The sequence below is a fragment of the Linepithema humile genome, chromosome 4 (assembly GCF_040581485.1).
Source record: "Linepithema humile isolate Giens D197 chromosome 4, Lhum_UNIL_v1.0, whole genome shotgun sequence".
Taxonomy (NCBI): domain Eukaryota; kingdom Metazoa; phylum Arthropoda; class Insecta; order Hymenoptera; family Formicidae; genus Linepithema; species Linepithema humile.
In genome coordinates this window covers 17,511,970-17,525,450 of record NC_090131.1, presented here as the reverse complement: position 1 = coordinate 17,525,450, position 13,481 = coordinate 17,511,970, and the positions used below count along the sequence as shown (strand labels likewise).

The 13,481-nt window shown below is 38.1% G+C and overlaps 2 protein-coding genes across 10 annotated transcripts in view; one reads left to right on the top strand and one right to left on the bottom strand.

Moving 5' to 3' along the window:
• LOC105670217 (uncharacterized) overlaps positions 1-13,481 on the bottom strand; it is a 231,340-nt gene that overhangs the window by 10,626 nt on the left and 207,233 nt on the right. The window lies entirely within an intron of this gene.
• Positions 335-5,824, top strand: LOC105670215 (dynein light chain Tctex-type protein 2B-like). Its single transcript, XM_012363611.2, has 4 exons — positions 335-2,972; positions 3,434-3,526; positions 4,018-4,214; positions 4,422-5,824. The coding sequence occupies exons 1-4, from the start codon at positions 2,859-2,861 to the stop codon at positions 4,585-4,587; spliced, it is 570 nt and encodes a 189-aa protein (XP_012219034.1). The 5' UTR covers positions 335-2,858; the 3' UTR covers positions 4,588-5,824.

Here is a 13,481-nt window from a genome sequence, read left to right as displayed (position 1 = left end):
GTTTGACGAAAAGTTCTTTTGCATGTTCGGCGAGTTTTCGCAAACTTCGTCCGCAAATTTTCGTTCTTTGACACGACAAGCAACGTCGACGACGTAGCTCAAGAATGAATTCTATTTTGGCAAGAGTTACGGCGAGACCGCGGGCCCCTCCGTCGGATGATCGAATTTTTGAACGCGCTCGCGTTGTCGCTCACGCGAGTATCGCCGTAATGAACGAGTTTACGCCGTAATCGCGTAAAGCTTTTGAACGCAAAGCAATTTTCCCGGATATTCTGCGAAAATCCTGACACCGGGCGGATCCTGAAAAGCCGCGGAAAACTCATTCCCGCGAGCAGCGCGTAATTGGTATTGTCACACACTCTCGTTCTCTCTCTCTCTCTTTCTCTCTCTCTCTCTCTCTCTCTCTCTCTCTCGCATTTCGTTCTGGATCGCTTGATATTTATTATGCGCGATCTTCCTCACTCCTTCGGAAACGCGCAGGATCAAAATGCATGCATTTGCCAAATTGCGAATAATGCAAAACGATTAATTCATGCGAGAAGAGTTTCGCGGAGATTCTGCATCCGTGGCGATTCAATCGATAACAATGTTGTTTGACATCGATCGTGCGCTCGCGATCTGGCGAACGCGAATCTCATAAACTATGCGGCGCGAGTTGAATTATTCGAGGAATGCACTATACACGCAAATGCGACCTTTATTGAGGAGTTTCGCCCATACGAGGCCTTATAAGAGAGAGGACGAATAGCATATCCGCGGGACTGTGCAATACAAAAGAATGAGATAAGGCGGGTGCGCGATACGTTTATAAGAAGCAGGAAAGAAAATCCACGGAGTTTTCTCACAATGTAGGCTTCATACTTCTTCATATAATAGTTTTCGAGCTGGTTTTCAATAGTAGGATAGATTATTTCAGAAACAGCACGAGAGAGATTAGCGTTATGAGCGCACAAAACTTAGTTATCAACACACTTCACATTTGAAATTATAAAATCGAGGATCGATTTACCTTTCGCTAAAGAAATAATTTCAGATTATTAAAAAAGTTCCCAAGTAAAAATTGACATGGCGATAATTTTTGGTACTATTTAAAAAAAAAAATTATTAATGTATTATTCAAATATTTTTCGATGCACGATTGCTGTATAGTCTGATATTTTGTAGAAAATAAATTTCGTGCTATATCTTTTAATCAGTGCCGATTCTTCGGAGAGTAAATCGAGCGATGATATCGTTATTTGCGTGGAAGTCAAATGCGCGGGCGAAAAAAAAGTTTTCCGGGCATCCAAGAATTTCGCTAAGAAACTAAACCGTACGGCTGGTGCTGCATTAGATGCTTGTACGAGAACAGAGTTTTATCGAGTTAGCCAACGAGTTTCCACGACACGTTCGTGAAAGTTAGCCACGTAACTGCTGATCGTCTGCAGGAAATTTTGTCGATTGTTTATCCGTTCCGCCACTTTTATTGAGTTCGGGGACAAAAAATTCCGGATTTCTTTTTTTTTTACGAAAGGATCCGTTCAATGAAATTGGAACGATACATTGGCCTTTATTACGTGCACTTTGTATGCATGAAAATGCATTAAAATGCGCGGAAAAGGTTGAGAGAGAATTATGGTTAACTGAAATCATTACGGCGGTAAAATAAAGCGCCGTGAAGTAATAATGACGACGTAACCGTATAATGTATGATGTGGCCGTTATGGTTGTAATAGCTTCGGCTTATGATAACCGGCGATCATACTAATGATGTTATTATAATGCAAATCATAATCACGCGATAACATTAACGAATATATTATTCGCCAGTATATTCTCGACGGCGCTGCTTTCAATAAAATATCTTCTTATGTTTCGCGCATTAAAATACTGTTGTGAAAATCGTTAGTTATTACACTAATTACGGTAAAATTCTCCGACATACATCTTTTATTTATTCTATATACGTTCTCGCTTAATATTTGATAAACTATCACTAAAGTTGCCACCGCGTGTTACAGCGATTACTAAATAAATCCCTAGCGAGTTGTTTTCAGCATAGTTGGGCCGAGAGTATAGGCAAATTTCCTTTACTTTGTCAAAGGAAGTACTTAACGTTCTGCCGTTCAAAGCTTAGCAAGCTCGAGGGCGTAACTCCTCTTATATCGATCGCGGTGTTTGCAACAGCACAAGCGTGGGATAAACGCGGTTCGTTTGTGGTGCAGGATCATCTGCAATTGACAAACCGTGTCGATTCCCACGACACCGAACACGCTCGATATCGATCTCGATCCGATACTTTATGGTCCTGTTGAATCAGACACTTCGGGGCAGGAGAGTAAGAACGTCTGGTATACGAGTATGTGCGAGTGACCGCTCGGCAGAACTTATATTTGTTCGCGCTGTCGTGCAAAAGTAATATCATGTTCTCGAAAATAAGGGATGTGACAATATTACACGTTAATTAAATCCAAAGTAGCCTTCGGTGAAAATTTGTGATCACAATCTCGTTGAATTGAATTTTTTCTGAACAATAAATATTGTTTTTTGTAATATCTCACTTTAAATACTGTTAAAACATAAAAGATAAATGTTTTGCAAAATTGAACTATTTTCTGGTTCAAAAAGAATGTTCAAAGAAACTCATTGCAATCCAGTGCCGGACGTTTTTGCAGGAGAACGGTTTATCGCGGCGCAGCGCGTAATTATTTGCCGAAATTGCTCGCGAACTTCGGACGGAGATTGCAATAATTTCCTCCTTTCAGCAACGCGACTGAAATTCTTTTGATGAACGTCCTTTGTTCCGCGTCGCCGTTCGCGGCAGCTTCTCCTCTTGGGAACAATTCGTTCGTGTCGCCTGTCACTGCAGGCTGCTTAAAATGAGTAAACACCAGAATAAACAGGATGCTTGGGAGCTAATACGGAGCAGATTATCGCACAGTCCGACGCAAAGATTAAGCCGGCAATTCAGATTGCCGACGGATAGTGCGGAGGTAATCGCGCGAATGGACGCCTAGATTTCGCGGATGTTAGGTTAATCATTTTATTAATGTCATACATAATTTTGCCGTTGAGAGAAAGCGCATCTGTTGCAGAGTAAATGCGCCAAGAGATAATTAATCTCTCTAAGATTTAAACTTTAATTGATAGCTGAAAGTAGGTCCTGGAAATAATATTCGCCGATGGATCTCCACCCTATCCACCGTTCTCCGCTTTCTTCCGTCTTAATGTAATATTCCTTTATTGATCTAATATTCTGCGATGCATGAAAGTGGCGCCGTAAATATTCAGATCAATCAGAAGTATTAAGATATTTATGCGAAATAGAAACCGCCTTTGCTACTCCCTCTTTCCTTTTTTCTTCTTTTTTGTTTCTCCGCGAATGTTGCATCGAGCGTTGCGGAGTATCGTCGAGGAATATAAAATGGGACGTGTTTCTTATTTCCGGACACAGAATCAGACCAGGAGAAAAACGCTGTCGAAGCTCTCCATGATTGGTTTCAATGGGGCCGGCGTACTCTTTCACAGGCGCGGGGATCGACTTAAGGTACGTTCCCCCTCCACCGCGGCGGAATAAATTGGATGGACGCAAATAAATTGAGTGAGCGTGGAAAATGAACAAGTTTTAATACAGGCGAATCTCGATGCGCTCGGAGAATCGTTCCGTTCACTCTTGAAATGAGATTTCCGGGAAAAATTAGAGGGCGCGGATAAAAATTTCGCGTCATAACTTCCACGGGCGGTCGTCTGAAAATCTAATCATCGAGAATCTAATCGTCGAAAACTTTACTTTACGTAGAATGATAGGTAGATAGATAGAATTACATTATACATTATACATTTCGGCCGAAGGTTTATCGAGGACATTATACGCGCTCGCCGATATACCGAATTTCACAACTTCTCAAACCGTCTTGCTGTGATTTTGACGCGGAGACTTCCATCCTCGCTATTAAACTCTCCGCTGAGAGTTATTACCGTCAAGTTTCACTTTGCCGACAATTCATCGTCATGTAACACCTCTTGTAATCTAACCAGATCCCGAAATATCAGAACACTTATCGCTTGGAACCGTTCAGAGTTTTTCACGCAGTAGCAGTCGACAAGATCGTGCGTGACGTAATGGAGGCGAAATTATCGGTGATTACGTCATATCATCCGGATCAGACGTCAAAATTATGTTTGGATATTGCAGCCGACGTGCTGAAGGCTGTCGGAAAGAAGGATTATGACAGGTATTAAAATTATGGAAATTTACTTCAGATTAAATTCCGTTCCTTCTTCCAGTCTCGCGGTGATTTTCCGTAAACTGAAGGCTATTATATATACCCCCTCTCTATATTTTCAAGGATATCGTCCCGCGACGATAGCTTTATCGAGGCACCATCTCCATCTAATTCCCATTTTTGCGTCGAGTGAAATATGATTATGTTTATGTCTAGGTGCAAGGTGGTGACACAGGTGTACATAATCCAGCGCTTCCAGCAAAGTATTCACGCGGCCTTTCAATGCCTCTGGGACGTGGAGCGCGATAATTACTCGTATCACGCGTTCGAAAACGATCACATATACGCGTGGTGTTGCGTGTTTGGTATATATTACGATTAAACGCGACGACGATTTCAAACTAATTTCCTGCGCGCCACGCATTATGCTCCAACACTCATTAGTTTGTAATATCGAATTATACATTATAACGCTTATACATATTTATCAAGTCATTGTGAAACCACGCGGACGGATATTAGTACTTTCAATGATACCGGCCTCAATAGAATGGCATATATCACGAACAATAATGCAGTAGCTTGTTAAATTTATTAGCGCAAACATTTGGTAAATCGCGCGTAAAATATATGAAAATGTGAAATACTTTATAAAATAAAATAATAGAGATTTTAAATGAGATACTGGGCGGAAAATATTGACGTAAGTTAATATTGCGGCAATATAATGTACACATATAATTTTCAGTTTATACATAACTAATTATTTCGGCGCAATAAAATTTTCAACTTTTGTTCACAATATCGTTAAAAGCCACCGCATTATCGTCTATAGATTTTAAATTATTTTCATAAAGCTTTTTACTCCTCGAAGTAAAAAAGGAAAAGAACTATACGAATAATTATCAGAGTTCTAGCAACGATTAAAAAAAAAAAAAAAACGAGGTAAGCTGCTTAAAGCGCTGATTCAATCCGACTGATAATAACAATGACAATTATTATCGTTAATGCGGCAACCGAGCAAACTAATCGCTTGTAGTAAAATACTACCAGGCGACACTAATGCGGGAACAATTATTTTACTGCGAACGCATGGCTGCAGCCATACAAAGCCATTGTTTCAGTCGCGGCAAAACGAGAAGCTTCTTGCGCGGTTCCCCTGATAATTACGTTTCTTCGGATACGAGCGATGACCCGGAGATCGTGTCAGGCCGGAGTGTTTAAAAAGTCCGGTAATTGTTTCTTTCTTCGGCGAAGTGAACAAAGGACGGCTTAAAAAGGCTTCGCGGTATAACTCACTTCTTACACAAACCTCGATATACAGAGTATCCTGAATTACCTCCAAGCCTCTCTCTCTCTTCTCGCAAAGTTGTTTCGCTAGCTAGAGTCGATCGTCGTAAAAATTCCATCACACCATCTCTTTGTCTTCCGAAATTTGTTAAAATTCTATCCAAGTAACTAATTCTTGAATTAAAAATTCTATTGAAAGTAAAGCACTTTGTTAACAGTTTTTTAAATCGAGGATTTCATTTAAAAGTTGTTTCTAATTCGCGAAATTTTTCGTGTGTCAAGATCATCGGTCTCGATGTTTTTGCTAAAAAAAAAAAAAAATAAATAAACTTGGAGTTGTTTCAAAGGATTCGTGCGTAAAAGAAAAGGGGTGACCTGAGGCATCCGGTATATCTGTATCCAGCGAGGCTGTTTCTACTGGCGGAATGACTGGAAAAAGTTCTGATCGATTATGCAGTAACCATTCGCTATTAATATTTATTGCTTTCGCGACTTCGTGCTTTTTATTCTCGTCCCTCTCCTCGGTCGCATGATGATTTATCGAGAAACTTTCAGTGGACTCGTCTATCCCTCGTCGGAATAATAGACGGCGGTTTAAAGTTCCGGAGACACCGCGAACATTTTTATGAACATTGGCACACCCTCGTCGGGGACGTGTCTTCGATCGCGAAGCGACACGATTACATTCGCGAGCGTGATCACACTGCGGCGAAATGGAAGTAATTTTAACGTTTTCGAGCGCGGGCGTAGAGGAGGCGAAGCGAGGAAAAATTCAAGAAAATGCATTACGTTGCCACGCAATCCTTTTGCATAGCGAATTCATGAACGGAGATTTTGCGTACAATCCTCCACGTCACGGATTTAAAATATATAAGTGGCGAATTTAACCGCGCGAGAAAGCAGGTTAATGTGTATTTAAGTTGAAATTAATTAAAATTATAATAACACTCAAGCCTGTTGATCTCCTCGATTGGATGTGAATGCAATCGATCGCCCGTGTTATGTGCAGCTCATGACGTTGTCAAACGCAGACGACGGTAGTTCAGTCGATCGAACACTTTCAGCATCATTACGCAAGGGTTTAGAAGAAAAATGATTCGATGTAACCGACACACTGATAAGCAAAAGATGAAATAACTTTCGGGTTATCGGTAAACGCTTTCGCAATTTATGCGTCATCGCAAATTTCGCTTACTTCACGATCGACGGCTACGCGGCTTACAATCAGGTCAGCTTAAATAAGCTTAAATTTCCAATAAGGATTTTCATAACAACGAATCATTATTTATTATGTAATTATTATTATATTATTGTAACTCTTGCTAGATATATTACTGCAGCGTTGACATTATTTTCTCGTGCGCAGATGTTATCAAAATATAATATAAAATACATGCGGTTCCCAAAATTGTATCAAATTCACCGTCAGTACTCCGTGATAAAAAATATTTATTACGCGAAGCTTTTACGGTATCGCAGCACTGTTAACGATGTTACCATTATAAATTTATATTTTAGCGTCAAAAAAACATTAAGATAATAAAATTATTCAATCGGAACCGAATACTGCGGACCCTGAGGGTTCGAAGCTTGCGGGACATCGTATCACCGTGTCCTCCGTGTAACGCCCAAGCTGGAAATTACTGGGAAAATGTGCGGCGGTTCTCTCTCGTTAAATTAATGGTGCAATTTCAGTGTCCTGCCACGTGACACCGCGATGTTGCGCGCGTGGGGTGTGCCGCCGGCGAATCGAAGACCGAAACATTTACGGGACCGTCGTAAAACAGATCGCGAAATTTTGCGCTTATTCGCGCTTCTGCGTACCGCTCTTACTCGCCATTATATCCTTTATCCGATTAGCTTCAACCCGTCTTCACGGTAATATGGTTTTAGCAGGGACCTTAAGGATGCAGCTCATCAGCCTGTGGAAACAACCGATAATTTTTTCCCGCAGAAAAGTTGAGCAAAATTCTATAAAAACGGCTGAAGATCTCAATAATTTTCGTTAAGCAAATGCAGAAAAAAAATGAATCTTATAATATTGCAAACTTAAGACCTGCACAATTCTTGAAAATTCAACAGAACTTCTCGCAGCTTTCGTTTCTATGCCGGAAGGAAATTATAAATTTAAATCGTGATGCTGGTAATAAATACTTTTTTAGCAGCGAACCTCGGAATGGACGAGACATGTTTTTCTTCAACCTTGCATTAAAAGTATAACGTTACTGTAACCCATGTTGTTTAAAGAGATTATATGTGTTCCCTATGAGATTTCCAATTTCGTAAAATTACACTTTATAGGACGACTATGTATATGGCTACGATGTGTATGCGATAGCGGTTGTACTTTGTTCATTTTAACAAGCCGTGCTGAGATCTCGCCTTCGAAGTTATAATTAAATTTTCCTCGTTAAAATCCGCGGATAGCGAAGAAGAGAGCGTGGATCGAATATTGTTTTCGACGATTCGTTTATTTTATTCAACTTTTAACGAACCGAATTTCAAATGTCGCCCGTCTAACGCGATAAAGTACGCATCATAGTGATTTTAAATATTGTAATCGTTGAAAATAATTCGAATTTAAGCCACATTTTGCAAAAAATTATGAATTGATACAATGTCTCTATAAAAGCTTTCTACATTTGTAACCATTGTGTTGTATAACTTATTCAATCAAATATGTAATTTTTTGAACGTATTCAATTTCGCGCTAGTAATTCAGGTCGACAGATATATTTATTACAGATGTAAATTTTTCATATAATAATTTCACATAATACGTTTTTTCTAATTTTATTCTTTTAAATATAATATATCGAACAATATCAATATTTCAGAATACATTCTTTTTAGATGACGCAAAAATTGCAAAATGACTATCCCGTTATATAATTGGTTATTTCGCAGAGCACGAAAATTTCTAGAATTTGTAATAGTTAATCCTCGCGCTCAAAAGGGACGCATTTTATATAAAGGTTCGTATTACACGGAGTGCACTGGTCACAGGGAATTCCGCAGAGCCATAAACCATGCATGACTGCACACCAGCAGCGGACTTTACTCAGACTTTACCGATTCGCGAATTTGGAGAGAATCGTAGGAGGTACCCCTGCATACCAATCTTCTCCTGTGCCTTTGTCTTTCCACGCTATAACCAGTTCTTACGCTTCTTTCTTCACTTTTGCTCTTAACGGCTAATAAAGTTGATCACCATTATACAAAAATTTTTTCTTATTATTGCTTCAACTTTTTTCTTTTTATACATTGCTTCTCTGAGAAATGTTATCCGTGATTTTTATACACGCATCAAGACGCGTTAAGATAATAATTATTGTGAAAAAAAAGAGTAAAAAATATACAAGTATTACTATTTGTAAAAATTATTAAATTTATATTTATTTCTTTTCGTAAATATTATTTTAGACATTAAAATTATTTGTTTATTTATTTCGTAAAATTTATTTCATATGTTTATTCATAAATTTATGTTTGACTTATTTTCTGCAAAATAATATAATTATATATTTTTTCTAACGCATGCTTGTATATGTAATATGAAAGCGTTGAATATTCGAGAGATTATAAAAGTATATAAGTTGATATAGACGTAGAAAATAATTCGGTTAGTTGAATTTAATATGACTCTGGTCTTTTCTATTATTCGTTAAAACGTTCGAAATAACGTTCGAAAGACTTGACATATAGAATGGCAAGCGCTATCGTTGACAGAAGCACATATCCGTATATTTGGATGTTAAACTTTAAACAGTATCTCTCTCTACTCCGAGATCGTGTTTTCGATGTGTGTATCAGACACATCAAGATATATATCACCAAAGGCTGTACTATCGAAAGTTATGCAGCAATAAAATAAATAAGTGATAAGACAGACGCCGTCGAACTAGTTAGAAAATATCATGAAATCAATTTCAAAGCAATATTTTTAATACACGTTTATCATTTAAGTAAGACTTATCTTTCTTACATTTCTTAAAAGACAGAATAAATTATATTTTTTTAACAGCTAAATTAGAAATTTTTTTTTCGATTTTTCTGTGATAAAACATATAACAGACATAAATTTTATTTATTTATAATAATCGTATTATTCTCCATTCGCTATTTTATACAATGATTTATGATTTTACGATATAATATCAAATAACATGAATGCATTGCTACATATTTGTTGAGTACAATTTCCTAGTGAAATGTAATTTTGGCTACCGTCATTCTAAATGTGAAATCACATTATTATCTGCGCTACAATTAATCTGTGGAGGGTTTTACGGTGGGGAGGATTATCCCGCAATTTATTGGCGTCCCGACTTTCTTTCTCGGGGATTATCCGAGGTATGGTTATCGAGGTCGATTACCGATTCTGAGGTTGATATCGAGCACTAAATATATAAAAAATAAACTGTAGATCGTAAATTCTGGCGAATCAGCTTAAACTCACATTAAGTAAGAAGTTTGTATGTGCAGTGTCATACAGATACATGCACGTGATAAGAATGTTAATGCGCGGGGTCTGTTAGAATAATCGTTCCGTAAGCGAAGGATTTCTGGGTTCAATTCTCGGATTTAATCGTTTGCATATCTGATTTGCTTAAAGATTTATCTGTCTCGCTGACCTCTACGAATCTATGTATCTCTAATGGGAAACCAGATCCACGTTCTTTGTTATTGGAAAATAACTTCTCCGTACATTTATTTTACAATATCTAGAAAGTCTGTTGTTTTTTAGGCTTTCGAACGTGAAAACTGCCCGTGAAACTTTTAGTATCTCTTTCCAATACATTAAAATAAGCAGTCCGTTTAATATGTTGTAACTCGAAATTAATCCGCGCCGATTGCAGTATTGCCAAATTTATACAACATTCCATCGACCAGCGTCCACCAGTTGCAAATATCTGTGTTTTCCGATCAAAACATCAAAACGTGGCCGGAACGATTTTCAGCGAACTATTTTCAGTCGACATCGCGTTTGAAAAAAGTTGAAGTTTATATATTTACCGACAGTAAATGTATTCCCTAGCAAACATTCACTGATATACGCATTCATCAACTTGTACGTGTCATCAGAAGTTTTTTTGATTTAATATAATTTAAAAAATAAAATTTTCTCTGCGAACGGACGAAATTGTTCCCTTATAAAAACGTCGAGCTCATTGCCTGACTGATTAGATACACGATGGAGACACAGAGCCCAGCATGTACCAATGTAATACTTATACTGATTGAATGAAAATATTTGGTGAATCCACACTGCTCGCTAATACATAGAAGTGAATGCATGTGTCGGTGAATACATGCCGCCAGTCATACTCGGTGTCGATGAAATAGTGAAAATATTAGGATTTTAATGTAATTTGAAATTTTAACGTGATATCTTTCAATTGTATTGACAATCGAGTATTTTTTTCACGTTCTTTCCGAATCCTTTTCTCGTATTCGCGCGTGAGCGCGCGCATAATATTGAAATATTAGTTTACGTAAAATGTCAATGCTGTAACATCCGTTGTAATACATTGCATCGATTTTCCGCGATACGTCTTATGCCGCGCGTACACCAAGTATGCACGAAGAACAACTTCACCGTAACGCGGAAGTGTTCGTTACAAGCACCTGGCACAGCGCTCGACGAATATCAAGAACACGTCGTCTCCACGTCGCCACGGGCTGACGGGTCTATGCTGCATTATCATGTCAAGTATGCGATGGGAAACGAGTTACAACCTTTTGAACGTTGACTCCACTGTGATATAATTACGATAACTCCGTCGCGTCTCCAAGTAGAGCGACGGCATTTTCTGCAGACATGCTGACGTTCGCACTGTATCGGATGATATTTTTGCGAATAGCGAGATGCATCGCAAGCGTAAGACGTAAAAAATTATGCAAGTAATTCGCAGAATGATGCAGATTTTTTTTGCGTAATAATGTACGATTTTTTTATATTATACTTGTACGCAAATAAAATTAATAATATTTAGAAATATCGGTTTTTATCGATAATTTTATTTTTCTAATTTTAATAAAAATTAAAAAATTACTAATAATTAGAATAATATAAATATTGAACAAGAAAATTTATTTTTGCATGTATCATATACATATAGATGTGTGTGTATTTTTGTAGTACAGATTGAGTAACTCTCTGCATCTAGCTAGCTATCCGTTCGTTTCATGGATATTTCGTGCCAGATTATTTCGAATATCACGCGGATATGCAAATATGTTTAAAATTTCTCTCTCTAAAGTCATATTTAATAAAATTTGGATAAACCACAACTCCGTCATCATTAATCTTTAATAACTTGTGTATGAACTCATAATATATAGCGTACTACCAGATGTTCAATCACATAAACATCATCTATCGTTTCAAAAATACACGCGCAAATATAGAATTCTCTTCCATTACTTTTATTACTGATTTCCCGGTCTGACACGTGGATAAAAAACCGGAAATTTGTTTCAGATAAAAATACAGAACAAAAGGATATAACGTTGTAGCCAATAAAGAGATAGAATATTGTACTGAGAAACCGATAAAAAGTTCGAGATTAATTATAACGCGAAATTTATAAAAGTTGTAATTTTGATTGAATTAACAGACAAAAAAAAATAAAATATCACATTTAAATTAGTAACTGTTGTAATGTATAAAAAATAATAATTTACAACTCAATTGTCAGATAAAGTTACTCTGAAAATAATACTACGAGTAAATGAATAAAATATATTATATAATTGTAACATATTATACCGAAAAAATTAATTAAAATCAGAGATAACAAAATATTAAATACACACGTGATTTCGAATAAATATTTTCAAACGTAGTATAATTATATACGTACGTAATTATCACAATTTTTTAACGAAAAAAAAGAGATTGCTATTTTAAAGATGAGGTATTTTCCTACAGCAATCTCGATTTCTCGGATGCAGCTGATATACATCTTCGTAATCCGCGTTATCGCGACAATACATCATGCAGATCGGATCGGATCGATCGCAAGGGGGTAATTAATCTTATATTCTCCAAATCGCCGGGGTTCACGACCTATCCTCCTCCGCCCATCGGGATCCGAGTCACACAGTTCGCGAGCTGCGCTCGCGTTTTATCGGTTTCGCGTTACCAACGGCTGCTGTTTACGTCCCCGTATGCAGTCTGATTTATAACGCGATGAAAGAACCGCTCTGTTGTTCCGTGTATACGCTACTTACGCAGTTCATAAACTCCGTAAGTCACCGAGGGGAATGAGAGTGCGCGGCGTCGGAGGATGGTGAGAGGCGCATTATCGTCACATCACGCGCGCGTACGTTGACACATTACTTCGCGTGACATAATGGGGACCATGCCCCGGCTGCGATCTTATAGGCACGGTGCCCCATATGGGACTCTGAGGAGAGCACGCTATTGTCACGACGCGACTAGCTAAGTCACGTCCCGGGCACACGCACGATCTATCGCTTCCGCGACGTCTCATTCTCAAAATTTACCTACGTAAGTGCGCGCTGTCGGCAGGAATCGGGGAGATTCTCCCCTCGGGGGCTTATGCCGCGATGCGTCGTTCTATGCGTGTGAGCAAACTGACATTTGACAGATTTCGCGTGGAATTATATTCTAGGTGGCGTCACATTTGTGCTGAGTTAAGTTTGCGTCATGGTGCGAAGAAGATTTTAAAATCGACGAGTAGCCCAAGCGATCGTTAAACATCGCGAAAAAAAAAAAGAGAAATATGTTTGATATTTTTATATTGCGTGATATAAAACGATATAAGCGGATCGCAGAGAATTTATCATCATTTCGTTACTCATAAATTCACGATTAATATAGCAATTTTTCATTGCAAATATTTTCTCGTTCTGGAACGTTACAATAATCTGCGAACTAAATATTCAGAATTTTTACCTTGATGTCGGCTCGTGAGGCGCCGGATCTCGCCATTTCACGCGACGCATAAATTCGCATAG